A 27400-nucleotide genomic window follows, 5' to 3' on the forward strand; every position below is an offset into this window, starting at 1 on the left:
CATTACTCAGGCTTGTTCTTGTATGACCATGTTTGACTTGGTCTTCAAGGAACTCTTTTATCTCTCATTGCATGCGTTTCATCCACTCCAATCGTTCCTTTTATGTAAATAGTAAAACTTGATCGTGCTTTCTATCTGTATTACTCATGTTTGTTCCTGTCTGATCAGTTTCTCTATCAGTTTTCCATTAACCACTCACGACTTTACAACCATCTCTCTTTAGTCCATCATTTCTCTTAATTTTTTGAATTTCCGTAGTGGACCACTAACGAGCCCCTCGTACCTCCAAAGCTCGACTCCTCCGGCTCTTGCCGCGTTTGTACCTAAACAATCGTGCATACCGCTCGTCGAATTGATAATTTCCCAGACCTTTGTGGTATTCCGTCTACGTCGACTGGTTTCCATGAAAATAGACGCTTACATTCATTTTGCGCGTAACTGATACGCCCAGATAGCTTTGCGAGAATATCAAACGGGTATCGATTCGACTTGGGTGGTACCTTACCGCGTAGCGGTCCGGTGAAAAACAAGACTTTGATTCTGTATCACTTCCATCGATATACTCGCGTTTCTCCAGCCGCGGGCAATAAAAGTATCGAAGGAAAAGAAACGATCAGTGTGTAACGAGCGCGTGCTCTCGATGAAAAAGAAATGAAAGACAGACGAGGCCATCTCCAACGTCGGCTCCCTTCAGCGAGGGCAATTTCCATGCAAACCTTTCTATCTCGGGCGGCCGCCTTAGGCCTAATTTAATTCCGACATACGAGAACACTTTCGTGATCACCTCATTTGCATTCATTCGCGCGCTAAGGCTTGCGTCTCATTTAAATACAAAGGAGCCGAGGACACTGCGTTGATACGCGCCATACTTAACGCTTAAGATCTATCATTCCATGTTACGTTTTAATTAAGCGGACTTGTAGCGCGGGTTTACTTAGCACGATGCCCTGGTTGGAAGACAGCCGAAGCCTGTACTCAAAGGCCCGATTCTAACAACATTTATGTATTTTTCTACACATAAATCTCTTCTAGAACTGCGCTATAGGAGGACTTCTTAACGTTTCTCCAAGTGTAGGGTGTACATTTTTTCAGATACAGCGTTCGTTTCTTGAATGCGAACTTGGTAGCGATTCTGTTTTGTGAACCGAGGGAATCTACCGATTTTTGCATTAACGTCGTTGAACCATTTTCTTCCCGATTACAACAGCTTGTAAATATAGTATTCAAAGGGGAGCAAGTCCGCGGAGCGATGTGCTCGAAAATTGAAACGCTTCGTTCCTGTCTAACGAACGAGATAGGGATGGGTTGCTTAGCTCTTCCAGTCGACTCCTCGCCAGCCAGTGCGCCCATTTAAACTCCATGTCTTTTTTCTCTACTCTTCTCGAAAGTGCGCCGGAGCTCACAAATCATTGTGTTAGGCACAATGAAAAGTTTCGTTGAAGTTGGCAAGATACCCCATAACTGGAGCTTGTAAGCACATGATGAAACAAATTTATGACAAAGAAATGGCGAGCTTCCCTTCTTTTTCCAAGAAATTCCTTTCTTTTCGGGGGTAGGGGACGGGCGAAACAATGTTTCCTCTCGCGTTTATTTGGCTTGAATGTTGTGCAAATATAAAAACTCGCCGGGATCATTGTCTGCGCTTGTATAATGGCTATGGCAAGAAAGGTGGACGAAAGGAGCCCTTAAATCGAGTTGGACTCGTAATCCGTTGTTTGCTTTTCAAGTAAACAAACAAAAAAATGATTCTTGCCAAGCTTGAACTCTCTATTTTCTAACGAGGTGGTAACAAACGACCGATTATTTCACTTTTGTGTTACGTTTACGTCATTTTCTCCGCAAGATTTAAGGTTAAGAACATCGTTGCGCAACGTGCATTTTCATTCCCGCGCGTTCCCCCGAATGTTTTTTCTCTTATTATCGCGGTCGAAACAATTTCAATCTCGCGTCCGCGTTTTACCAGAAAATGCTCGATCAAGTGAAGGGTTGGGTCGCTCTTAAAATTACCGTATACGGATTTTTATTTTCTAACGCAATTACGGCCAGGGTAAAATACGAGTGGCTGTTTATGAGGCTGTAGAGGCGATGGTGAAAAATACGACGGAATCCCATGATCCGGTAACGTGAAATTACCCGACGTGGGAATTATGATCGTGACTAATGCCGGGCGAATAATTAATCCCGTTTTTCTTCCGTGTCGACCAAAATCACGGCATGTTTTACAATATTAGCTCGGAACTGGAACAAATGAAGCTTCGACTACGCTTTGACGCAGAAATCGTTCAACAGAATTATACTTGTGCGTTCATAAACGTAAGAAAAGCGTACGTTTCTCGAGGATATTTAAAAATATCAATAGTCAATTACAATTATCCTTATAGAATCAATACGTAGAATATAATAATGATTTTCCCACAATTTTCAAATAATAATTAGACTATATTTCCACTGCCGTATATAATGAAATCCGGATATATGATACAACCAACCATATGTATGTATATGGCGTGAAAGGGACGACCACAGAACAGAAGTTCAATATTCGGCTACCACTATTGGAAACAAAATATATGAAACGGAGTAATCGTTTCGAATAATAGCAGAACTAATTAATGAACGTATCGATTGTTTCCTAACGAGTATAATGTTTCTCGAGTACAATCAAATTAAATATATACTTGAAAATTTGGTTGTGTCAATCGCGTCGAACAATTTGTATACGTTACTGATCCCTTTCTCCATACTCGTCGATTTTATTTAATCCAATATTAATTCTATCGATTTTAATCGCCAGCGGGTTTCGGTCCTCTTAAACAAGTTAGGTGTATTATCGATGCCTCCGTTGTACGCGCGAATTTAATTTAATTTGAATAAAGACTTTGACATATTTTAAACATTTACAAAATGTTTTAAAACAATGGTCCTGAGAATATCGTATCATTTTCCGTTTACATTCAACAATAATTATTTTTAGCCCGCAATTCTATAAAGAACGTATTCGATTATTTTACTACCGGAACGCGTTACTTTACTTCTTTTTCTGTTCGATACGGTTAAATTTTCAGATTTTCCAATATCGCTTATATTTTTCGACCGCTTCCTCCTCGATATTGCGAAATCTGAAACTATTTATTCCCTTGACTTGCCTTCCGCTCTCCTCTCTCGCATTTATATTCCTTCCTTTTCACTCGAATCGCGTTCTTTCGGGACACCGCGATCAAAGACCATGCGATCATTTTGGAATAGTATTAGAAGCAATTTAATTTCTAACGTTCTCCAGTTTTTAGATTTCACAAAGCTTGTAGAAAAGATCTATCAATAATAAGAAATTTTATGGAAATTTCTCTTCCCACTGTGTCTCCCCTCTTGATTTTATTAAAAACTTTGCAGGTGTGTAGACACGTATTCTTTTTAGTTGCAGTAACGCAAGTTTAAAAAGTGAAACTACCCTCTAAAGTTCCACCTCCTAAGCACTCTTGAAAAGTATCGGAGATATGAGCAAGTTTTCTGAATAAATTGTTCAGTTTTTTTTTTTTTTTTTGTAAAACATGATATTCGTAGCACCAGTACGAAAAATGAATAAAACATGCTCAACAATAATGGATATTCATTAATAATTTTCAGTTATGAAATGGACTTCCAATAAATCGTAAAAAAAAACATTCGTAAAAAAAAGGTCGATCATATTAAATTTGCATTTCGTGTATTTAACCGTAATAAATAACATAAAACTCATATTTCAATGCATTCGCGAACCGAGTCGCCGTTAGCCGGTTTGTCACAATCACGATCAGCCTCCTAAAGAAACATACAACACTCGTTGCAAGAGGTCGAGAGGCGAAAGCATAGAAAATATCGTCGGAAAAGACTGCGGGCCGTTCGTTCGCCCACAACTTCGAGATTTAATTACCGACGTCACCAATGTCACATTTGAAAGTATCGAATGTGTATACAATCAATAGGCACAATACCAACGCGATCGATTTTTCAATTGCGCAGAATAAAATAAAAGCGAAGAGAAAAAGGTACAGGCGCAAAAGGTAAAAATATAATTGAATATGCGCGCCTCTTTTTCCTCGATACATCAAAGAACACAGTTTGAGAAACACGTTATAGCTGACAACAGGTACTCTTTATTGAAGTATCCATATAAAAACGCGTCGATGTAGTAATTAACACTCCGCACTGTAAGATCAGTTCAAAGGTAGCAAAACTATTATAATACTTGAGATAAAGGTCGAAAAAGTATCGTACTGTATACAAATGATATTATGATATTCCCTCTGAAAACCATAAGAATAAAATCAGAGTTGGTCGATAAAAAAGAGAGAGAGAGAAAGAGAGAGAGAGAGGGGGGGGGGACAGTTACAGCGCAAATGGTTAATAAACTCGCAATGTTGAAAAGAGTCAGGGCAAATCCCAGTTTCCGTTTCACCGATCCGTCCCATCCAGAATGCATTTCACGCTGTATTGGTAAATGGCCGCGTTGATTTTCTTCAGTCTCTCGATCTCTTCTCTCATCTCGAGCAGATTACGCAAAGACGGATCATCCGATCCAGCCGCCTCGTTCTCGACGTAAGCGTCGAAGTTCAAAACATCCGCGGGATTTCGATCCCGCGAGATCACCTCGATGGAGGAGCTCTGCTTCCCATCGGTATCGTCCGATATCCTCTGCAGGTTGGATACTTGCAAGCGCGGCTTAAGCTCGGTGACCCGGAAGTTCTCACAGTATTTCGCGAAGAACGCGGCCGTGATTGGTCCCTTGTGATCGATCGTTCGAAGAATTTGTCTGCTGGCGATGTCCCAAACGTGAACTTCCCCGCTGGTGGAGCCAGTGAGCAGATAACGAGAGTCTATCGATATCGATAAGGCCACGATCGTCGATTTATTCCCCTGGAAGATCACGCCTTCGGAATTGTTCTTCCCGACCTGCACGTGATGCTCGATACCGCGTGGCGGTTCGTGAAGGTTGAATCGATAGACGCTCCCGTCGGTACAGCCGACGAACAAGTCGCTTTCGCGCGCGTTCATGCGAACCGCCGTAAGGGGCACGTCGAACACTAGGGTGAGCAACAGTAGCCCGCTGTTGGGCTCGTAAATATTGCACGTTCTATCGAGTGAAACGGAACATAACCTGCCTCGAGCGTGGCCGAATTGTAGATCCTTGACTGGTAGGGAATGATGAGAAAATCCGTGAAGAGGGGCGGCTCTTTCGTCGTTGAGAACGCGGTACAAGCTCCACACGAACACCAGACCGTCCTCGGCCCCACTGGCGAAGCTCGAGCCGTCTTTGCTGAACGATAGACAGTTCACGGTTTGATAGTGCTGTGATAAATTGGCCAGCAATCGACCGTTGCAAACTTGCCAGATAAACAGTCTCTCGGAGATTGCTGCTACCATGTAAGCACCGCTCGGGGTGCACGCCAATGCTGTTACCTTTCCAGGCGTTGTTAATCTTAGGTTAGGCACGGGACTTGGGTTGTTCAAGGGCCAAACGTATATTCGAGGCTTCGTGATATCAGCTCCTATCATGTAACTGTCGCTGAGGAGTTGAAGAGTTCCGTGCGTCAGGGCGCCCGCGTTCTTGTAGGTCGATAACGATGAACCGGTTCGAGGATCCCACACGGAGGCACTCCAGTGCTCTCCGGCGCTGTCACTGGTTATTATCACTTCCTTTGTGTCGGCGATTCGCGACATTCTTATTTTCTTTAGTATACTTGGAAATACTTAACTGTTCACATGGTTCACGTCCACTTATTTTTACTTAAACTAACACTACCGTCGATCTCAATTTGAAATTTACACACGTGTGTTACTGGAGGTTAGATTTTGATGGATACTTACTGCGCGTGCGCGTCAGGGAAGTATTTCAATCGAGTGGAAACGGGTATCGTTGACTCCTTGATTTTTAAAAAGTTTATTTGGAGATGTCTGAAACAGACATGTAGTTTTATATAACGCAAACTGTAAATTTTATCTCGCAGAAATTGCTAAATCTACTACAAACTATCAGTATTCAAATATTAGGCACTTCGCTATTTTTAGCTGGGCATGCGTGTAGAACGCAACCTAGCATCACCGTCTAGATTAGGTTTGTTCCATAGAGTGTAGTGATCATAGAACTACCTCTAAATGCACGTTTTTGGAGTCCTCGAATCAGACATGGACAAAATTTTAAAGTAATAAATGGTAAAAATTAATTAAATACTTCATTTCCTCTAAATAATCACAACAGATCGATACTCACATTGAACAAATATCATGAATGCAATACTGCAAATATCATGAATGCAATACTGCAAATAAAATTCAAATAAAACTCTGCCATAAACATTGATCAAATAGGTAAAATAAACTTGCACTTGTCTTTTATTCTTGTAACACACATTAGTCAAAGGCAATGATTAAGCGTATAATAATGTCAATTATGCAACAACACACTATTGTATGCAACTGTTGTATTTACATAAATGCTGCACGATGATTGGACGTGATCGTCACTGTATAGTGTTCGTGTGGCTTTTATTATTGTAAACAAAATAAAGCATCGTTAATTATAACTGTTCATTAATTTTTTATCTGTTCTAAATTTTAGTACTTAACACACTCTGTGTTATTAAATTAACTAATAACGTTGGTTAGTTGATTTGCGTTTCAAAACACGGATCTAGGAAGCTCGAATTGTTCGACCTTGATCGTGATCGCATGACATAATCCTAATTTGTGGTAACAAGTAGCGGTTTCGTATCTTCCTGTGTTGGTTTGGTTATGTTATGTTAAGCCCAGAAATATCCGATCCGATTTGCTGATATAACCGACAAGTGCTAGATCACGTAAACAAACTAGTCTCAATTTTCTCATGGGCTTTATCGACGATGAATTGCAAGAAGTATCAAAACTCTGTAAAAATGTCGTCGACGGTAGCCGTCTCGTTTCCTGTGTGCGCACAATGGTGCGAGTGGAAATAACGTATGTTTGTTTCTAACACCACCTACGTGAAGTGAAAATAATCTGTGGAATTATAAACATTCTTAAATCCATAGGAAAACAACGTTCAAAACGATTGTTGCGTGCATTCAGTTTCCAGAGGACTATCCACGTACGCCACTGTTAATAGAATTGAAAAGTAAAACTCTGTCCGCAAAGTTATTGGATGGCCTAACAGAAGTTTGCGAGAAGGAATGCAAGAAACTCTTAGGCAAGGCACAGGTATAAATACTTTAATCTTTTAGAAGTAATGAATTTGCTACATAAACTAACACTATACGAATTTTGTTGTTACAGATTCTTCCAATATTAAAATTAATCCGTAACTTCATTGATGAGAATCCTTTGATATGCTGTTATGATGAAATTTCTGCCTTAAAGAAGATTCTAGAAAATGACGACGAATTGAAATTGAAACAGAAATATTCTAGTATCGGCCTAAAGATTCAGCAGGGATTGTATTACTTCAAAGCCAAAATTGAAGTACCAGATGACTACCCAAATGCTTGCGTAAAGTATGTGTAACCAATGAGTAACTTTTATATATATGAAAGATTACTGAATTTAAACTTTTATTATAATTATTCTAGATTAGAAGATGCAGACTCCAATTTCCCTCCATTATTTACACGCTACTTTTTGGGACAAGGAAGAGAGTTCGCTAGACAGTGCGTAGAGGCACCATTGAAAAAGCAATTACAGAAAACCCCTTTCACGCCATCGCCGTCCTTAAATACAGTTACTTCCTTTCTTATAAGGTACTAGAATTTATCACTATTCTTTTTTTTATTAAATGCTACTTCTATTTTTAATTCGAATTTTTTTCATCTAGAGCTGTAAAGACTTTACCACAAGAACATTGTCAGTTATGCAGAGAATTATGTCTACCAGAGAATCCAGAAAAAGCAGAGAACAACGAAAATGCAGATATGCACGTAGAAAGACTTTATTGTGGGCATTTATTTCATTTGCAATGTCTTGTGACATTCATGAAGACTCCTCCATTCCATGGTATGGAAATAATTTTTCGAAATATTATTGGAATTAACTAATTTTCAAAATAATTTCGCACTATGATTCTATTTTAACATTATTACATGAAATGATTTTGTTCTATAGGGGGTAAAAAGTGTCCTACATGTGGAAAACGTATCTACCATGACAAGTGGGGACTAAGTGACAAACTTGCAGAGGATCGCTGGGCACACCATCAAGCACGAGCGAGAGAGTTAGCAGAAGTAGCTGATTTCTTCAATTGAAATGTATACTTCATTCGAGTTGTATATTGAAAACCTGCAATGTTCTTGCGGTAAATGTAACAACAAGTCTCAGCTAACGTATTGCCACGAAAAGATAAACGAGGTGATATTACAATACTAAACTTTTAAGAAATTATTTGTAATTAAACGTGTTGTAAGTAATATTCAAGAATGAATATTTATAGGTCAGTTAAAGAGAAGGTATTTTTAATACCGTAAAGTATACTATAATACACTGAAGTTTATATTTATATTGCACTTTATAACAGATCGCTTGACATGGTGCTAATAATATCAAGCAGTTGCTAATTGTCAGTCATTTCATTTATATTATATTATAAAAGTTCGCAATATATCGTTTTATCCAACTTGACAAATTTATTAACCAAATAAGTTTTCCAAGTGTCGTGCAATTAATGATAATACAAAAGAAACATAGATTATGTGGTAAGTTTTGTATCTTGTATCTGAATTTGTATCTGAAACTACTTTTACAATTGATTTTGTATTATGCCAATGGCAAATGTGAAATAGAAATCTGTGTTCCATTAAAGTGTTTAGGAAAATTAATCAAGATGTTCGTAATTAACGTATATTGAAAAACTTTACCGTTTGTTGGCTGAATGCTTGCATATTCTATGTAGGATGCACGTTTTAGTGTTCTTCGGTACTTGTTAATCACTTGTTATAAATAATCAACCCACGCTGTCGCTGCACAAGACGAACTTCGAATGCCAAGCACATTCTCGATGTGAAAAAAGCGCGGTATATTCGAACACTGATTCAAGCGCCACTCGCGGTACACAAGAGTCAGTCGATAATATCGATATCACTAAATACAAACTTTTAATGTTCTATAATTAATATTAACTTTGGAAACTGGTTACTTTTAACCGTACAGTTTCAAAATAATTAATTTTTACGAATTAAATGAAGTGTTATACGGAACTTTTAATCGTGTGTGTGCGATTCTCGATACATGTGATCGAAATTGTGTGTCAAGTAAAATAACATTATTAATTAAAATATAAACAAATGTACAGTGTTTTTTGCATTTATTTATATTTTATTAAAGAAATACGTTGAAATTACGTGTATTAATTGATGAATATTGATTCTGCGATTATTTTACGACGACACAATTTTATCGTCAAATCGATAATCGAAAAAGAATCGATGCGTGGCAACGACGCAAGGAAGACAGTCGAGGTAAGAACGCTTGATGTTTATGGTGTGTATTAGTGACTGTGTGCTGTGAAATATTGATCCTTGGTACCGACTACAACGATCCTCCATTTATCTTGCCCTCGTACTGGCTTACGTTGCGCAGTTTCTGTGGATATATTTCCATTTGTTCGTCGGTTCGTCTTTCGGTAACGCTGATATTCTTTCCACCCCACAAAGAACGATGCTTCGCGTCATTAGGTGGAGCCACCGGAAAGGTAAACAGAAAACTTTTATTTACGAACTGGCAACGATAACCCAATTTCAGGAGCAGTTGTTTGTTTCGAACAATCATTCATCATGCACGTGGCATACGATGGCATACGATGGCATACGATGTACGTGGCACGATATATCGAAGCTAGAATACAGAGTGTCCCAAAAATGTTGCAACACTTTGAAAGGGGTGGTTCGGGAGATGATTTGAAACAACTTTTTCCGTAGCGAAAATGAAGCTTTATTTGAGGAGATATTAATAGAAAACCCCGACCAATCAGAGCGCGTGTGTACCGTTGGTGCGGCCGTGGTAGCGAAGGCTACGCGCTAAGCGGCCGCGTCAATGTCCTTCGATGCACGTCGAGTCACTTGTTCGCGTACGAGCGCGGCCGCCTAGCGCGAAGCCTTCGCTACCACGGCCGCTCCAACGGTATACGCGCGCTCTGATTGGTCGGCGTTTTCTGTTAATATCTCCTCAACGAAGCCTCGGACGACATTTTCGCTAAGGAAAAAGTTGTTTCAAATCACCTCCCGAACCACCCCTTTCGAGGTATTACAACATTTTTGGGACACTCTGTATACCGAAATCGATTTCTTCCTACGAATCAATTTTCTCGCGAATCGAAGGTATCTATAGAACTATAAATTCAGCGACGCATGTGTGTTAGAAAACATTAGGGAGTGGTTTGATTTTAAAAGTTGTTCTCCGTGGATTTTAACGACAATGTGATGTTGAAATCTACGAATACTTGATTTCATTTCTGGCACGTGTAGTATCGACTCGGTAACAGAAACGTCGACGTTATCGACCGTCTTGCGCGACTTTTCCTTGGGTTATTTGGGAAAAATAGTTTCGCGTTGAGAACGCAGCTCTGACAGGGGCCAAAGAATTGGTAAACGATATTGATCTAACAATTTCGTTGGCGGTAATGAGTGCACGCGAGAGATATGTAACTTGATTAACTGTGCTATATAATTACTTTAACACGATTGGTAAGGTTTTTCGCGTAGATGCACGTACATGGTTCTGGCAGACAGCCTGTCAGACTAATTCCCAGTTATCGATTCCACGCATACGTGGAAACGCACCGTTGTGTTGCATTCGTAGGGTGGGTGAACTGTGTATTTCTTACACACCAGTTCACCAAAATATGTTACAGGGAACAGACGACTCTAATCGAAATATTTTGTCTTTCTCATTTTAGAAATACCGTGAAAATTACTCAACGCGGGTAGTATTAATTTTGTTTACAATTACTACGAAAGGGGTCACTCGATATTAAAATACATGTTGAGTAGTGAATAGGTTAGATTAAGGCACTCGCAGTTAATAATTGTGTAAGTATGGAATACATATATTTATAAATAAACTGCGGATTTTTCGGATATCGGAAACCAATTGTTTACTTTATTTTCAACAGAATAATTCATCCAACAATAGAAGCTGTTTCATTAAAAGTAAACAAAAAATCATTTTGCTATCGCAATCTTAGAATGATGTGATGCGATAGTATATCGAAGTTAATGCACAAAAATATTTTTCTCTCATATTTTAAAAAATATGGGACATAAAGAGCTCAACTTATTGGCCTGGTTCGAGCTGATCTTTGGGTAGGATTAAATGTCGAGGAAAAAAGAAAAGCAGTCGTCCCGAATAACGGTGCCGCGGTCACCGTCATTGCGATCACCAGTTAGGCGGCCAAATTTTGGAGATCGTCCTTGTGATCTAGCCCCCGGCTATGCGCGTACCAGGGTCGTATTATACACACGATACACCTATAATTGCACGTAGGATAGCTTCGTCGTAACGCTTCGTGGATCGATAGCTGGGAAATGGCCGGAAGCCAAGTCCGGCGACGTCGTTTCGAGTTTTGCCGTTGTCACCGTATGGGACCTAACCCCTTTCTTGAATGTCCCACTTGTATCGGCCACCCCCCCCCCCCACCTCTTGCCCGTCCAACCCACAGGGACGCGGTGTCCCCTCTTTTCGACTTTCGTTTCGTTCTTGGAGCAAGATTCACGCCTTTTTTCTTCTTCCTTCTCATCGTCCTTTCGGGATGAATGAAGAGCCTGGCGTTGAAAATGCTCTCGAAGCTTGCCTTTAAGGAACAAGGTTAATTCTCCGTTCTCTAAACTAATATCCTCATCAGAATTTTTGTAAGGTTTCTTGGTCATCCGTTGCACTTTAAAATGAATTGAACGTTTTGAGTAGTTTTATATCTATTCCTCGCGTTTTTTTTTTCTATTTTATTTCCCCCGTATTCAATGTACTCCTTACTATCACTCGCTTGATACTATTAGGGGGACCAGAAAATAACGTCGTACCTTTTACATTAAATTCAAACAAATACACTTATAACAAGCTTTTATTTTCAATCAGTTATGTAATCGCTCTCGTTATCAACAACCTTTTGGTACCTGGTGTGCAAATTTTCAATACCTGATCGATTAAAATTGGTATACAATGAGAAGATAAATGATAAACAAGTATTGACATTCGCAAAAACGACATTACGTTCTGGTCCTCCTAATACATATTTCTTTATTGTGGATAGCTACTTATTTCTTTTTAGCATCAAAAGAGCCCGTTTCGAGGAATGATACAGCTTGTTATTAATTATGGGTGGTGTAACGTGGGGCGAGTTGCGAGTTTTTTCACCTGCTCCCTCGAGAGCCCATTGTTCGTCTTCCTTTATACGTTCAATCATTGATGCTCGGGAATCGTGATCCGGGTTGCGCAATAGACGCAACGCAGGGTGCCATTTGTCCCAGCTTCTTTAAATCCTCAAGGGCGGCTTCGGAAAACACCCCCCGGTGAAACGGCGATATCGAAATATGATGGCGTGTTTAACCAGCGGGGTGCATTGGCGAATAATACACGCATTGTTTCTTTTTCCCGTCGCGAAGAGATTGGATTCTCTATCATCCCGAAAGTTTCACTGATTATATTAGTTAACTGTTTTCATCCCCCGCATTCCACATCGTGAACAAATCGCTCGGAAATTGTTTTGGAAATATCGTTTCAGAGATGAAATTCCATCATAAACGGAATACCTATCGAACTCCGTTAATTGCAACGCGAACCCGATCGAAAGAATAATAGTTTTTTTCCAATTTTCAGTCGAAACATCAGCGCTGGATGCGAATTTGAAATAATAATGCAAGACCGAAATGTGTCGGTAGAGGTACCGTAGCTAAGGGCGAAACATCAAAGGTGTCCAAGGATTCGCCGACCGTTCTGTTTCGCTGAAAGTACGCGTAACATTCTAAAGAATTCCCCCCCGCTTTGTAGGGTGGATTCCTTATCCTGGAGGATCTGAAAGGCGACGGCTGGCTGACCGAGGAAAAGAAAGGTGGATCGTGGCGCGTGCCACGCGAAGGGTGACCACACGGAGGATCCTTTATTTTGTGGAAGATCGTCCGCATGACACGAGCGTCCACGTATTCCTTTCACCCAGGAACAATGGGGGTCGTGTCCGAAGGACGTATCACCTCACAGCCAAGGGTAACGGGCAACGTAAATGATCCATGAACGCAGCTGCGTGTGTCTTTCCACGAACTCTCTTCCTTTAATGTGCAAATCGCCTCTTCGACCAAGCTACGTTCTATCACTCTTCAACTATCACCAACCTCTCAACTGCAGGAGTTTATCCTTGAAGCACTACTCCACCTTCTTCTGACTTCTGAAGTGGTTCGATTCCTCAGTTCCGAGGTACCAGAGGAGTTCATCTAGTTCATCCTCTCATTTCTTCGTGTACTTTTGTAGTTCGGTTCCTTACTTCTGAAGTGCTAGTAAAGTCTATCGCTGTATCTAGCCTTCCGCTTCTGAACTCCCGTAGCTCACCTCTGAAGTACCCGCTGGATAAATCCACCTCATTGAACTAACACTGTACTTGACTTCCCGACTTCTATGCTATTATTGCAGTCTTCGCTTCTGTTATGTCACTGCAGATGTCCTCTCCGTTTCCGAACTTCTACCGTAGTTCACCTACTTCTGAAGTACTACTGCAATCTACCTCTTGTCACCCGAGGTTTCGATACGATCCAAATTGGAGATTATTGGAAAATTTTATTGTTCGTTTGCAAAGAGGCCTTTCAAGAGGAGGCAAGAGACTATCATTGGTGATAGTTGGGGGACCTACACTTCCAAGTTTAATCACTAATATACATTCCCAGACCTCTCCCACCTAAAATACTATCGATTGCTTGTAGGAGAAGATGCCAGAATATCAAGACCATCCACGGTCCAAGCTAAGGCGACAACAAAAGGAGAAAGGAGGTACGCAGGAGGGTCATAGGCGACTCGCGTGTACCAGCAAGTCACAACCATCCAGCGAAGGCATTACTCACAGCGCAACTGAAGTTTATGGCTTTACATAGCGCACCTCAATTATTGTGAAGTCCTAGGCTTCCAGGAATAAGAAATACAGTATTTGGTTGCATCAGACACCGCTAACCGTTGGCTACAGTTGGGGACCTACACCCCAAAGTCTACATCCCTAACCACCACCACCACACGGAATTCCCAGATCTCTCCCACCCAAAACACTATCGATTACTCGTACCAGAAGATGCCAGCGTACGCGGGGGACCGTCAATAGCCCAAATGCGCGAATGTTACGATTCCACGGTGAAAGGCGGCAAAAGGTGGAGAAAGGAGGCATATAGAGGAGGGCCTGGGCGGCTCGCGGGGTCCCGCAACAACAAGTTGCAACCACCTGGCGAGGGTAACGCCGGCCACCCAGTGGCCTCCAGGTGCTCTCGAAACCCCCTGTCTCGTCCCGCATACCTCCTGGTAACGTAAACGTCACGGCTACCCAGGAAAGACAGGCGACTGGCCTGGCCGATCTCGAGGAGACTCGGCCAGCATCTCTCTCCCTCTGCGGAGGGCAACGGTATCGTTCTGGAACACGCGCGAATCAACGTTCCAAAATCGATACGTACATCTGCCGCAACGTAGAGTCTATTGACTCCATTCGCCGCTGCTCCCAGCATCTCCAAGGCGACTCAGGAAGGAACGCGTCGCGTCCCGCTTTCACGTTTCCACGAAATTTGTTAGGAGTGGCTCTTCCGTCGTGCGACCGCCGCGACGACCCGTCTTATCGGTCCCATAAGGTTTTACGGATCAGTGGAACGATTTCCATGCCATTACGCGACATTCGTTCAAACGGATAGGTCGCCTCGCGGGGCACTGACTCCTCGGTCTTCCGTCTTTCCGTTCCACAATGGGATTTTCGGCGTTTGTTCTCGAGATGGAGCGACGAGGTCTGCGAGTCGGACCTCGGAGTTAACGGGTGCAAGGGCTGGAAGGAGAGGAATTTTAAATTAGCTTTTGGGGACGATGGTAGGAGGTCCAATTCATCGGGAATTTTATTTTTCCGGCTGGTATTAGCGGAGGGTACCGTTGGTCAAAGTTTGACCCTTTTGGTTCTTTACCTTTTCTGGTGTTTCGAAGTAATCAGAGTTCAACATTGCATCGAAGGAAATGTTCGCGACATTTTTTAAAATTGTAGTAATAATTTGTGGACGTTTTTCAATCGCGTCATATTTTCCAACGAGGAGTTTTTCTTCGATTTGAGTTGGAGTATACTTTCGCGAAGTTTTGCGAAATAGTTATGCAAAGAAACTATTTACATGCACTCAGAAATGTGTGCCAACGGGGAGATGAGGAAAAAGGTGCAGTAAATTTTTATGGGCTGCGGTCAGCCTTACAGCACGAATAATAGCGTTCCGCAGTAATAATGCTTTCAAAAGTATATCTAGCAAATATAAAGTGTTTGTGGGCGTACCTACCAACCGAACCACAAATCAATATGGATTTGTGAAATTTCGATATTCCTTCGACTCGACGCGATAAGTTCTATTTTGAATTTATTTTTCCATCATTCTAATCGTAAATACCGATTCACACCACTTTGGTACGATATTTTAATCGGGAGTGTAATTCATAAGGAACGAAGAAATTCAACCCTTTTTAGGCACCACCAGTTCCATGATAATTTCTCTATCGATGCACGCTATTAGTTTCCGCAATCGATCCGTGTCACTCGACACCGTCGTTCATGGGACACCATTCATGCACTGGACTGTAAAAAGAGAATACGTATCCGTTCATCGACGAAGGTAAACGTACGCTCGGGTATACGCGTTGGAACAGATAGGTGCGGATCCGAGGGCTGGGATTATTCCACGAATAATTTTCGAGTAATAAAACTTCCTATATCTGCGCCAACTCGTTTAATTAAATAAATTCGTATTCGAGTACCTATTGAAACAACAATTAACGGTAACATTACTCTTCAATCGTATTCGATAATTCCCGAAGCGACTAAAAATGGCGAGGTTAATATTTAAACCGATAGTACACCCCCTCCAGGTTGGGTAACAGCCGGGAAAGTAAAAATTGGAGAAGAATTCCCAAGCCCTAGTAGATAGGGTAGAACGTCAAGGGATAGAGAGAGAGAGAGAGAGAGAGAGAGAGAAAGAGAGAGAGGGGCGAAGCGAGAGAAAGAGGGTAGGCGGTGTTCGTTGATGGCACAGGTCGCGGGGGTGGTTTCGAGACGTCGCGTTGCGGGGCATCGATTTCGGGCCAGGCCGATGGCATCGGCGGGGTATCGAGGGGGTGTCCCGACGTCGTGGCGAGAGCGCGTCGCGGCGCTGCTGCTGCCACTGGCGGCAAGTCGTTTCTCGAAAGCGTTCGCTTAACTGGCAGAGCCGCTATTGCCTCTGTTCGCAGCACGTCCTCTCCTCGAAGAGAAGATTCGCCAACGAAACCCGCCTGCGCGAGTCCGGGACGTGCTGTACGAACGCGCGACGGAGGTAGCCGAACTGCACCACTGCTAATCCAGCGGTCGCGACGAGGATACCACCACTTCGGGGTCTCGTTAGAGCTGGGGCCTCCGACTGCTTTTGCCACCGCTAGCCGACTGGCTGCCGTGGCACGGCGCCGTCCGCGAACGCGCGTATATTCGTACCTAGAGTCAGTCAGTCTACGTCGAAGTGTCCACGGCGACGGATCAGCCGGCGAGGTCTCGCGCGACGGTTTCGTAACTTCGGGGGTTAAGAATATAAAAGCCAAGGGAAGGGACGACGTGACGGGCGAACCAGAAGAGAGCGCACAGCCGTGGATCGGTCGCAAGGATCAGACTCGTCGAGGATCGTCGTTACGTCTGGAGGGCGTGCGGCACGAATGCTCGGTGCAGGCGGATGCGCCGGTGCACCAGCTGCAGCTGCCACTGCCGCTACTACCGCCACTGCTACCAGCACAGTGCTGCTACCGCTGCTGCCGCCACCGCTGGTGCTGCTGCCGCTGGCAGAGCCTCGCAGAGGTGTCCACCTCGTGGCAGTCGACACTTCCTACCGGACGGTGGTAGTGTCCAGGCGCGCTGGACACACGAACCGCAGCCGGTCGCTGCTGCTGCTGCCGTTGTTCATCGAGCGTTAGGATTAAAAGAGGCACGAGCCGTGGAAGGAAGAAACGCAGAAAGAAGAAGGTGGTCGGTGACGCGGTGGTGACGGGATTTTTTTTTTTTGTTGGTGGTTGTTCCTCGCGGGGAAAATTCAAGGACGGTGGAAAAAAAGGGGCTAGGGAAGGAAAGAGTGCGACGAACCCTTCCTCCCTTTCACGCGGCACACACTCTCGCACGTATACTGACGCGCGCGACGTGTCGCCGGTAATATAGCGTGCGCGCTTTCGTTTAGAGGGTTTCCTTCCCTCCGACGTCGACGCGCCGTAGGAGTGCCGGAATACACGCGGTGGCTCCTCTTCAAAAGTCGACTTTTCGTCGAGGGTGAATTTCGTCTGCTTTCCCTGCTACGCACACCGATCCTCGACGGGGCAGGGAAAACTCTGCCGCACCGGGGGACAGGATTACAGTTTTCTAGGGTCGTCGTCCTGGGGCCTACCTTCGTGCACGGTGTCTGGCTCCGGACGCCCTGTTTTTTTCCGCGGTTTCTTCTTTTCTTTTTTTTTTTCTTTTCACTCGGTTGGGAAAAGAACGAAGATGAAGACCTGTCCCGGAGAACAGTAGAGCCGATAACGCGCTCGCGTGCTGCTGAACCATAAACAATTCAGTGCGACGTGACAAGGCAACGTTTCGCGTCCAGGTGAACACGGTCGAATCCCGCGGTCGGGAATTGATCCCGGTTACCGTCGATAGACGCGAACACCGAAGCCAGTGTCGGGGTCTAACCATCCCCGCAGACGGTTCGATCGTCGGACGAAGGAAGAGAGGCATCGAGGCAAAACGGAGAAGTGATTCGTCGGGGTTGTGCTGGTGGTATCGGTAGATCTCGACGGCAGCTCGTGGTGATGCCTCGCAGCAGCGGCACGTCTAGATCGCTGGGTGTCGTAGGTAAGGACGCCGCAGGTGCAGTCCCGGTTGCGTACCAGGGTGTTGGGAGAAGGATACGCTGACGAGTGCAGCCCCCGGTGGCACGGCAGTCGTCGCTCCTGCAGGCCATGTATTACGGTCCGGCAATCGACCGTACCGGCAGCAGCTGCAGTGCCAGCGACCTTCAGCAGCCGCGATCACCACGTCGACGCGGCGCCACGACGACCGGCGTCCCCGAGGACGCCGACGCCGAGGAGGAACTCCTGTTCCCGCGACAGGAACCGGCATACGTCGTCCTCGACGTTCAACCAAGGCGGTCCGCGGATGTCTGCTGCAGCACCTCATGTCACGCGGGTCAAAGGCCAGGCAGAAGACGAGCCGGCGGAAATGCGGTTAGGATATTCCTGCTCGCCACTGCCGCTGCCTTCCTCGCACTCGCCGTCTCTCCTGGTAAGTCCTTACGTACACCTCGATGACTCGAGTTCTTTAATTGTCACAAGGCTACGGTCCTTTGATTGCCTGGGGCTCTATGCCCGTAGTCATACAGCTGAGTGGAAAGACTTGAATCCTTGAATTGTCAAGGAAACTTTAGGTCTGAACCTTTTAATTGTTACGAGAATCGGTTAATCAAACTGTATGTCGACCAGACTCAATTCGTTTAATTCTGGTACAGAAGAGTAGGAAGAACAAAATTTGTTCACTGAAGACTCGAATCCCTTAATCGTCACAGAACCGAGTCCACCAGATTTAAGTCACCGGACCTGATCTCTAAAAGACTCTGTTCCTATATTCAATTTGATGAATTCATTGGGAGAGTTACATGTGATACGAAGAGCTAGAAATGATGCCCTGGAAAAGTAATCATTTTCGAATATTCTGATCCTGAAATCATCCGAAGGCATTCTCTCTAGCGCCTCGGTTTATTAAGTTCGGTCTCGATGAGACCTACTTTCTGCATCCAAGTTACCTCTGAATTTGATCATTCTCTCGCGAGTAATTGATTTTGGTGGCCCTCGAGAGGTTAACCGAGCGTGATCGCTGAACATTGAGGTTGTGTTTAGGACACATGTACCTAAATCGGTTCTAGACATCAAATAACGGTGGGCGATAGTGGACCTAGATTCGGCAAGACGAGCTCCGACTTCTTGTGCCTATTCTATCGTTCCATATCGTGGGGAACGATTCCTTTCGGTAGCCTCTGACCAAGCGTGATCAATGGGCGCAGGGTTAGATAAGATTTAGATGTGAAATAATGGTGGGTGGTACTGGACCTACTTTCGGCGAGATTTACTCCTCTATTATACTGTCCCTCCGTCTTGTACTTAGTAGTCTGTTCGAATAACCAAGCGTGACCAATGGACATCGAGGTTTAGTATCGATAAGACTAGATTTCAATTTAAACTATGCGATCACTTTCGGTCACTCTGATAGGATAACCAAATTGGATTAATAGAGACTGGCTAGAACCTGAAATAATAATTGATTATGCAAGACTTACTACAAATAACTCTTGCTTCAATCTCATCAAATCTTTTAGTTTGTCGATTTATGACAAGGATCTGAGACAGACTACTCAGTTCAGACTTAAAGTCTTGGTAGCTCGGATTAGACCTAATCGCGATAATTAAACTGCTCCTTCCACTGTACTCAACGATGATTCCACGTTAAGGATCCAATGTACTCGGCTCTGTTCATCCACCAATCGTAGGTCAGACACCTACGTTTGTTCCAAAGGAATGTCTCCGGAGACCTCACCGAAGCGCGTTGACCGGAGTCGTCAAGCTTCCTCTTTTTTCACCGCTTCTCCGTTGAATTACCCTTTCTTGGAAGTTTCTCAGGGTTGGCATCCGCAAAAAAACGCGAGGCACGCCAATCGAAACGCGAAAAGTAAACAGCTCCCGCGCGTCTCGAAAATAAGACAAATATTCACGGGCGTGCTGTCGGCGAGGCGCCTGCAACGTGTCCACTCGAGCATGCAGATACGTGTATTATTAAAATGCTGCTCTGTTTCGCGATTCGCGCGCCGTCTCTTTTCCTCCCTGCCCCCGTCACGACGTATCCTTTGATGTCTCTTCTTTTCGATACGACGGGAACGGCGTGTCTTTTTTGCGAGGGCGGGAGGGGCGGACGGCTGGGTGGGCACGGAGAGATTAATGAGGAGGAAGATACGCGGGACACTAATTGCGGACGATTTGCGCGCTTTGGAACTAGGTGTGCATTCAGCTTTTTAGGTCGGCTTCTTTTCGTAGGACAGTCAAGTGGCAAGTCTGACAGTAACCATATGACGCATTGCGTCAAAATCCAGTGTCGAGGAAACTGTTGCGCGAGATTTGGTCCGCTGGGGTCTAATCAATCTTTGCAAATCGTTGGACGGTATCGAGATTTTTTTATTCTTTTAAACGAATGGCACGCGACGGGAAACAGAAAATTGATTTCCTAATTGGGCACCCCCGAGGCCATTTTTAATTTGTCGAGCTTGATGGACTGTTTTCTTTGAGGATTTCTATTCAATTTTTAACGAACGTCTACTCGAACGTTTATCCCAGGTGGTTGGAGGACCCGAAGTTTCGGTCGTGTTGTATCTTTTGAAATTGAAACGGGTTCTGGTACCTTTCATTCTGGTGTCACTTTTGCTACATCATTTATAAACATACATAAAAAGGAGCCTTTTAGGGGTTAGGTACACCTAACCGTACCGTCTAAGTCACTTCACTCACCCTTACCGCAATGTACAGGAATGGTACTCGTTACATAACCATCTTCGAAATGACATTGTGCCATCTTTCCTTCTTAAATGAACACTCGAACCTCGACCACGATCCCTGTTAGGAGACCCGGAGAACGTTAGTTCCGCTTCACCATTTGAAACCAAAGCAGCTAACTGTTTTTACTCTTGAATCTATAACTTACCACACGCCGGTGCCAATTTCGACCGATTCATTCAGACTGCACGTCTGCTCGCACCACCACCGTGTAACAGAACTATGAATAGTGACGCAAAAATATTACACGCCGTGGTTTATCCTCTTCGTGTTCGAGCGTGTCCATAGGGCACCCCGCGTCTCCGACAACACGGAAACACCGGCTTCCAAGAAGAAGAAGAAGAAGAAGACGAAGAAGAAGAAGGAGCAAAGAGAAAGAAACTAAAAAAAAGATATTTTCTCTTGGAACACCTTTGTCCCTTCTCCCCACCCCCTACTCGTGATTTCCTTTCCCTACCGTGCCCTCCACCCCTTTCTCGTCCGTCCCTCTTCTTCCGTGGCTGACTCGTTCCGGTCGAAACGTGGCGTGTGGCCCGTAGACATCGCCGAGCCGCACCCACGCGCGCTATTTATCTCGTCGTCTGCCGAAGCCAAGTGCCAAGAGTGTATTTTTTCGCATACCACTCCTCCTTCGCCCCCCCATCCGCCCCCCTTCTCGCGGCCCTCACTTTTCCTCCTTCTCCTCTCCCCCCCCCCCCCCCCCGAGTCGCTCCGTCTTTCTTCTATTCATCTATCGGTCTATTTCTATCCCCCGATCCTCCCCTCGCCCCGTCCCTCTTATTTTCTGTTTCGGCCACCCCACCCCTTCGCCCCTTCCCCTCCCCCTCGCCCACCTCGTCGTCCGCCTTTTTCCATGATTTACAAGGAAACAGGCAGACTACGACGACCGAATCGTATCGAATGAAACGGTGGTGCCACTTCTTAAATTTAGATATTTTCGAGGAAGAGTTCTAACGGTCTCCTTGTCTCGAGCTTCGGGGCGAGCAATTGCGCCGATAGGATAGGTTTTGCGCCGTTTCTCTCGGATATTCGTCGCGAATCGTCCGAGGGTAGAGGGTCCATTAGTCGAAATATAAAAGCATCGCACGATAGTTCTCGCGGGGGAATTTTGTTGGCAGCGGAAAGGTGATCACTCCGTTTCGCAGGAAATGCGGAGTCCGAGCGAATATAAGTTGGTCGCTCAAGGTCACTCGGAGATCCCCACCTCTCGGGATGATGTTCGGCTGTGGGAGTCCTTTATTCCGCCTTGGTTCCGAGCTGATGTATAGAATATGCAATAGGATCTTTAATGTCGGGATTGATAGTTTATTTACCAGTGGTATTGGATGTATAGTATATAATTTGTTAGCTTATGTTGTTGGGATACATTATGGTTCGTGAGAATTTTCGAAAAATGATGTATTGCTTCCTTTGTGCTTCTAGTTACGGAAATGTTGAAGCCAATTAAATTGACTACTCAAGGTCAAGTCCGTACCCCATCCTGTAACTAATATCGGACTCTGCAGAACATTCGCAATTGTCGAAATAGATAAATTGTGCCCTGTATACTCCAAAAAGTTCAATAATTTCTTTTGTTTAAAAATACCATTAACAAATAATGTTGTATTAGAGTGTAAACATCGGAAGAGTAATTTATAATCTACAGCATGGCCGAAGACGTTTACGTTTATTCCCGATGAATCGTCCGTAAAATTCACCAGTCCGCGTGTGGTCGTGAACTATAATTAGACAGTTCCCTTCTCATCAGTCATGTTTTCTATTAGCATTGCGTAATCAAACCATCCCGATTATTCCGAGGTTAGGCGGTTGCATGAGCTCCCTTGAAACCCGGGTAAATGCGGACTTCTAAGAAAAACCTGGGATTTCTATGAGAGACCAAACATTCGACGGCCATAATTCTTTCTCACCGAGGGGTGAGTCAGAGACCATCACCGTTCCCCTGTACTCCCATCTCACCAGACACGATTTTACTTTATCGTAAATTAGATCACGCGCCTCCCGCTCTAGATCGATACCTATTTGTCACGTGTTTCGCAGCGATTCGATCTCCTCGCTTTATTTTTTTCTTCTCTTCTTTTTTTTTTCATCAATTCGTTGAACTTTCGAATTTAATTGCGAATAACTACATAAATTGATAATAAAATAAATATACTGTTTAGAGCCATCAGAAGGTTTCCAAGGTTCGGTAGGGGGCGAATCAGTCCCGATTTATCGAACGATTCGAGAACAACGCGAACGAGGGTCGATCTTCGATATAATCGCGGATAAGGCGGTTTATTTATCGGCCGGTTTGTCGCCACGGTGTTAAAATAACGCCCGTCGGGCCATGAAACGTTAAAATGGAACAAAGTTTACGCATCTCGGCACTCTCGATTCTCCTCAGGGGATCGCAGTTGTTTAGCGTCCATCATTCTGAAAAGTTTATCGTGGCCCGTTTCTCGGCCGCCAAAACTCGATGGCGCGACGCGGAAGATTCTGTTTTTCCACGAGACGACATTAAGGGAGACTATGTATTTTGGGACAACCTGTATACTTCTCTCGTATTTACCGTCGTGTTTTTTCGATTTAATTTATGGGGATATTTGTCGTACAGTTCGAAGGTGTAATCTTACAGATTTATAGCTTTATAATCCGAAATACATTGGTTAACGTGTCACAAGTAAATACGTATTTTTAGACACCCTGTATACTTTGCATTATACTCATATTCATATTTTAACGCAGCTTAGGAACTTTCCATTTCTGCAGTTATCGTATTCGAATTCAGCAATTAGTTGATAAAGAGGCAGCTTCTCCAACTTCTTTCACAGAAGAGGAAGGTCCAGGGGGATGCAATAATACACAATAACAAAATATCACCGTTTGTCTAAAAGAAAAAATTAATTTTGAAAGAAATTTGTTATTTATATTTTATCTATATTATTTTAAATTGTGTCCACCTTGAAAGGGTGCCTCCTCTAACCCCACCTAGGCATATTGTTTACAACGAAATGGCTTAAAAGCGAAACGTACGCAAGTACTTGCAAAGATCCCTGAAGAGGTTAAGCGTTTCCGGGAAATCAACAAATGTTCGTTGTTCCTAAACTCTTAGCGACACGTTTAAGGGCTCCCTTTGTGCGGGCCTAGGCGCCAGACCAGCCAATGGGGCTGTTTTATTGTAATGGTTCGCACATTTACAGTGTGATCATTGTACTCTTCCGTCGTTCGTAACCTTCGTTACGTGCAATATGGGTGCCACTGAATAAGTAAACGAGCATAATAATTCACTCAGCAATAATAGACGCGATTAGATACGAGCTAGCAGTGTGAATGGGACTTAATTCCAGACCAACATCCTCGAGAACATTATGCTTATGGCATTTTTACAGTGGCGGGCAACGTCCTCAATTTCCAGGATGGAATCTTGATTATTCATTTTCAAAGTCGTCGATTATTTTAATTAACGATGTATTTCCATCGTCTTATTATCGCGATAGAATAAATTTTGTACATGTCGCACGCGTTGACCTTCGTCTGACCTTGAATAGAAAAATGACGATATTTCAACGGAGATCGATTGTATCGAATTTTCGAATTTCCCCACGCGAAATAAAGTATATTTCCAACGATGAAATATTAATCAATTATAAAATCTCCGTCGGCCGCGATGAAAGCGCATAACTTTTCCTCGTTGCGCCGAAGGGGGACTACTTTCTCTGAAAGGGAGCATTATTGTACCTGTCACCGCGGTTTTCATTCTGTCCGAAGGGATCCGCTTTTTTTCCATTGTCGTCTCGCTCAGGCCGCCTCTGAACTGGTTTCAAAATAATAAAGGGCAACCCTTTGCCCCCTCTCCTCGCACAAAAGACAGTGACCCAAATTCAGGACCTGGATCTGTGGGTTTCACGCGACCTCGGAACGTGGATGTGGCAAAACAACATCTAGAGAACCTTAATCTACAAGAACAAAATTAAAAAAGAAACACGCGCGTGTGTTGAAAAGAGTCAATACGATTTTTGGAAGCATCGAGGGCATTCCAAGGCCAATACCGTCCTTGAAATAAATTTTTTTTAATTGCATCATCCTACATTCGAAAATATATACTTTTTATTCCATCATCCTACCTGCTCTTTCGATGCCCCCAAACAAATTCTCCCATCCTAATTATGATTTACTCATCAGCGAAAACATGTTTCCCCATTAACCAGTGATTCACGCAAAATGGCCTTGAAGCTTCTATCCGCGTCGTTATTAATTAAATGACGCGAACTCGAGAAGGGCGAGAGAAGAAACAGACGCGAAGGGTAGATATGCAGTAGCGGAGGGGGTGGGGTGGGGTGGAGGCCAAACACCTGCGGAGGGAATACGTATTGGAACCTACAAAAAAAGAAAAATGGTCGAAAAAGAAGGGCAGTATACGCGATGGCGGTCCGGTATATGACAGCTGCTGTCACGGGTGGTGCTTTGACCATGTGCACAGTGCACGCTCGGTGTTTTCCACACCCCCGTTTGGCACGTCACGATAGCACTGCGTGAGCTTATGCTTAGGTTCGTTCTTCGTGCGCCTACGGTTATCGATTTATTCGTTAAATTGATTTCTTACTGCGCATTGCTATTTTTGTTTAATTGGAATCCACAAACCTCAACAATTTCTATTTAATATAACAAGGAACGAGACATGTCGAGGTACAAATGCAAGTATTCGTTTACATGTTATTAACAAAAATGTGGGGTCTTCAATTTCCCGAAATGAAATCGAAAAGTCGTTTACCAGATTGCAACCTGAAGTCTCGTTATCTGGATATAAAAGATTCAAGTTTACTCGCGTGGCTTCCGGCGCGCGCCATGTTTACTCTAGTCAGCTGATCGCGCGCTTGCGCAAGCGCGTGCGGTCACACGCGCGAAAATTTCAACTGCTTATATCTCTGAAACGAAAGCTCGCATTGCAAAATGGATAAGGACTTTTTAGTTCAGATTGGCACGTGAAATTTCACTCCGAAAAAGGTTCCTGATATTCCGTAATATCCTGTACGAGTCCAATTATAAGAAGTCCAATGCATCAAAATGTGAATGTCAGAGGAAGCATGTGGAAGTGACAAGAACGATGGTCATAAGTGAATTCGGAGTTCTAATTGGATGGCATTAAATCACAAGTAGAAGTAGCACTAAGACAGAAGATAAATCGTGGCCTATCGAGGTCGAGCTCTCGGTAAACTTTGAGTTTTATGGATACAGGATTCAAGACGGAGTCGGATAACTGTCCATTTGGTAATTGCTAGGCCTCCCGTAGGAGAGTTAGACGTTATCCGCATAGATATCGGCCGCAACCCTCCTAGCAGTCTCCTGGATACCGTGGAATCGGAATTCGTTGTACAGTACTGTCCATGAACAGCGTCTCATTCAATATCTTGCATTCATATATTTGAAACTTCTATGACACCTAGTCTAATCTTCTGATCTATTTAAAGACTAATTGCAACAATAACAATCTCAACATGTGGACGTTAGTTGCATTAAAAAAGTAATATTCATCATTCATAAATGGTCCTGTATAGTCACGTGATCCTAATATGACCTAGGAAACCAATGAAGGATATATTATTCGAAGGTACCCAACACCGACCAGGTAGAGAATCCTAATAGCCTCGGAGAACATCGTCGATGAACGGTGCTGTACTGCCGATTCAGATGCGGTCGCGATTCTAGGTGGCCATGCGATCGTGGCGTAGCTGAAGTTGCTGGTGGTGGTGGCGATGGTGGCAGTGCTTCCGGTGGCGGTGGTGGGGGGCGCTTCGACTGGTCGTTCTGGGAGGGTTGCATAATACACCGACCATCGAGCTGCCAGGGCGTTGACTTTGCACGGCGTTACGTTTCTTACGCTTTGCTTCTCCCCCATTGCTAATATCGGTCCCGTGGCTCGTCTTTTCGCATGAACCCTCGGATTATTCGCAGAGCCACCCGCTCCGCCGTTGCTTTTTCTTTGATTACTCCCCTACAATTGTAAAGTAGGGGCTCGGTCGTGGTAGTTGGGCGCGCGATTAAGCTGATGAAACGAACGGACGTAGATGTCGTTACGTCTTTCGCGACGATTCTCGTTGTATCGCGTGATTTGCGCGTCTGGGTTGGGTCGCAATCCTTTTCTCGAAGAAAATGGAGCTGTCGACAGGGGAGACAATATAATTTGGTGTCAATTGTCTTTCGTGTCCTCAGACAATTCCTGGTTTTTACACGTTTCTAAATTTTACGAAAATAGCACAGGTTTCTCCATCAGCCATTTTGATTAGCTACAGTGACGGCGCCTATAACTTTTCGAAACTTTTATTCCTACCTTTTGAAAATATAAACCAGGAGACTTTTGAACGGCCATCCCAAGGATTGAATGAAAATCTCACCGAATCATAGACGCCGCCATTGTGGTCATTCGAGTTGACATAATGACGGTGCCTCCGACTTTTTATTCAGACATCCGAGCAAAAGCGAGCCTTTCTTCGCGCGTTACTAATAAGTGGCCTAAGAGCTGGAGGATCCGTTCTAGTACCTTGTTTCTGTCTCGAAAAAAAACATTGAATATTCCTTGCTGCATAACTCGTGATTATTTCAATTGCAAAGAGGTTACATCACGCCCAGACAGTGAGTAACG

The 27400-nt window shown here is 43.9% G+C and overlaps 3 protein-coding genes and 2 long non-coding RNA genes across 9 annotated transcripts in view; 3 read left to right on the forward strand and 2 right to left on the reverse strand.

The window, feature by feature from the left end:
• Positions 1-4110: 4110 nt before the first annotated feature.
• Positions 4111-5834, reverse strand: LOC128896654 (WD repeat-containing protein 18). The gene has a single exon (XM_054160015.1). It carries the CDS (start codon positions 5695-5697, stop codon positions 4432-4434), a length of 1266 nt encoding a protein of 421 aa, XP_054015990.1. The 5' UTR covers positions 5698-5834; the 3' UTR covers positions 4111-4431.
• An 876-nt stretch (positions 5835-6710) lies between these two features.
• On the forward strand, positions 6711-9303 carry LOC128896682 (uncharacterized). The gene is made up of 6 exons (XM_054160057.1): positions 6711-6969; positions 7044-7209; positions 7285-7502; positions 7578-7745; positions 7820-7998; positions 8107-9303. The coding sequence occupies exons 1-6, from the start codon at positions 6860-6862 to the stop codon at positions 8244-8246; spliced, it is 981 nt and encodes a 326-aa protein (XP_054016032.1). The 5' UTR covers positions 6711-6859; the 3' UTR covers positions 8247-9303.
• Positions 9304-9461: 158 nt separating this feature from the next.
• LOC128896740 (uncharacterized) lies at positions 9462-14128 on the forward strand. 3 transcript variants are annotated; one of them, XR_008462084.1, is made up of 4 exons: positions 9462-9688; positions 12808-12900; positions 12979-13191; positions 13899-14128. It is a non-coding gene; the product is annotated as an uncharacterized LOC128896740 (long non-coding RNA). The 3 variants fall into 3 exon arrangements; XR_008462083.1 differs by lacking the exon at positions 9462-9688 and adding an exon at positions 10065-11024; XR_008462082.1 differs by lacking the exon at positions 12808-12900.
• Positions 14129-15861: 1733 nt separating this feature from the next.
• LOC128896555 (protein kinase C-binding protein NELL1-like) overlaps positions 15862-27400 on the forward strand; it is a 79370-nt gene continuing 67831 nt past the window's right edge. For both annotated transcript variants that reach the window (XM_054159922.1, XM_054159930.1), the window contains exon 1: positions 15862-18469. In XM_054159922.1, the coding sequence (XP_054015897.1) occupies positions 18148-18469 (322 nt within the window). In that variant the 5' untranslated portion in view covers positions 15862-18147. The remainder of the gene's footprint in view (positions 18470-27400) is intronic.
• LOC128896747 (uncharacterized) lies at positions 20171-21355 on the reverse strand. 2 transcript variants are annotated; one of them, XR_008462087.1, is made up of 4 exons: positions 21239-21355; positions 20930-21162; positions 20743-20841; positions 20171-20652 (listed from the first exon to the last, which is right to left on the reverse strand). It is a non-coding gene; the product is annotated as an uncharacterized LOC128896747 (long non-coding RNA). The 2 variants fall into 2 exon arrangements; XR_008462086.1 differs by having other exon boundaries at positions 20737-20841.

The sequence above is a fragment of the Hylaeus anthracinus genome, unplaced genomic scaffold (genome assembly GCF_026225885.1).
Source record: "Hylaeus anthracinus isolate JK02 unplaced genomic scaffold, UHH_iyHylAnth1.0_haploid 0, whole genome shotgun sequence".
Classification (NCBI taxonomy): domain Eukaryota; kingdom Metazoa; phylum Arthropoda; class Insecta; order Hymenoptera; family Colletidae; genus Hylaeus; species Hylaeus anthracinus.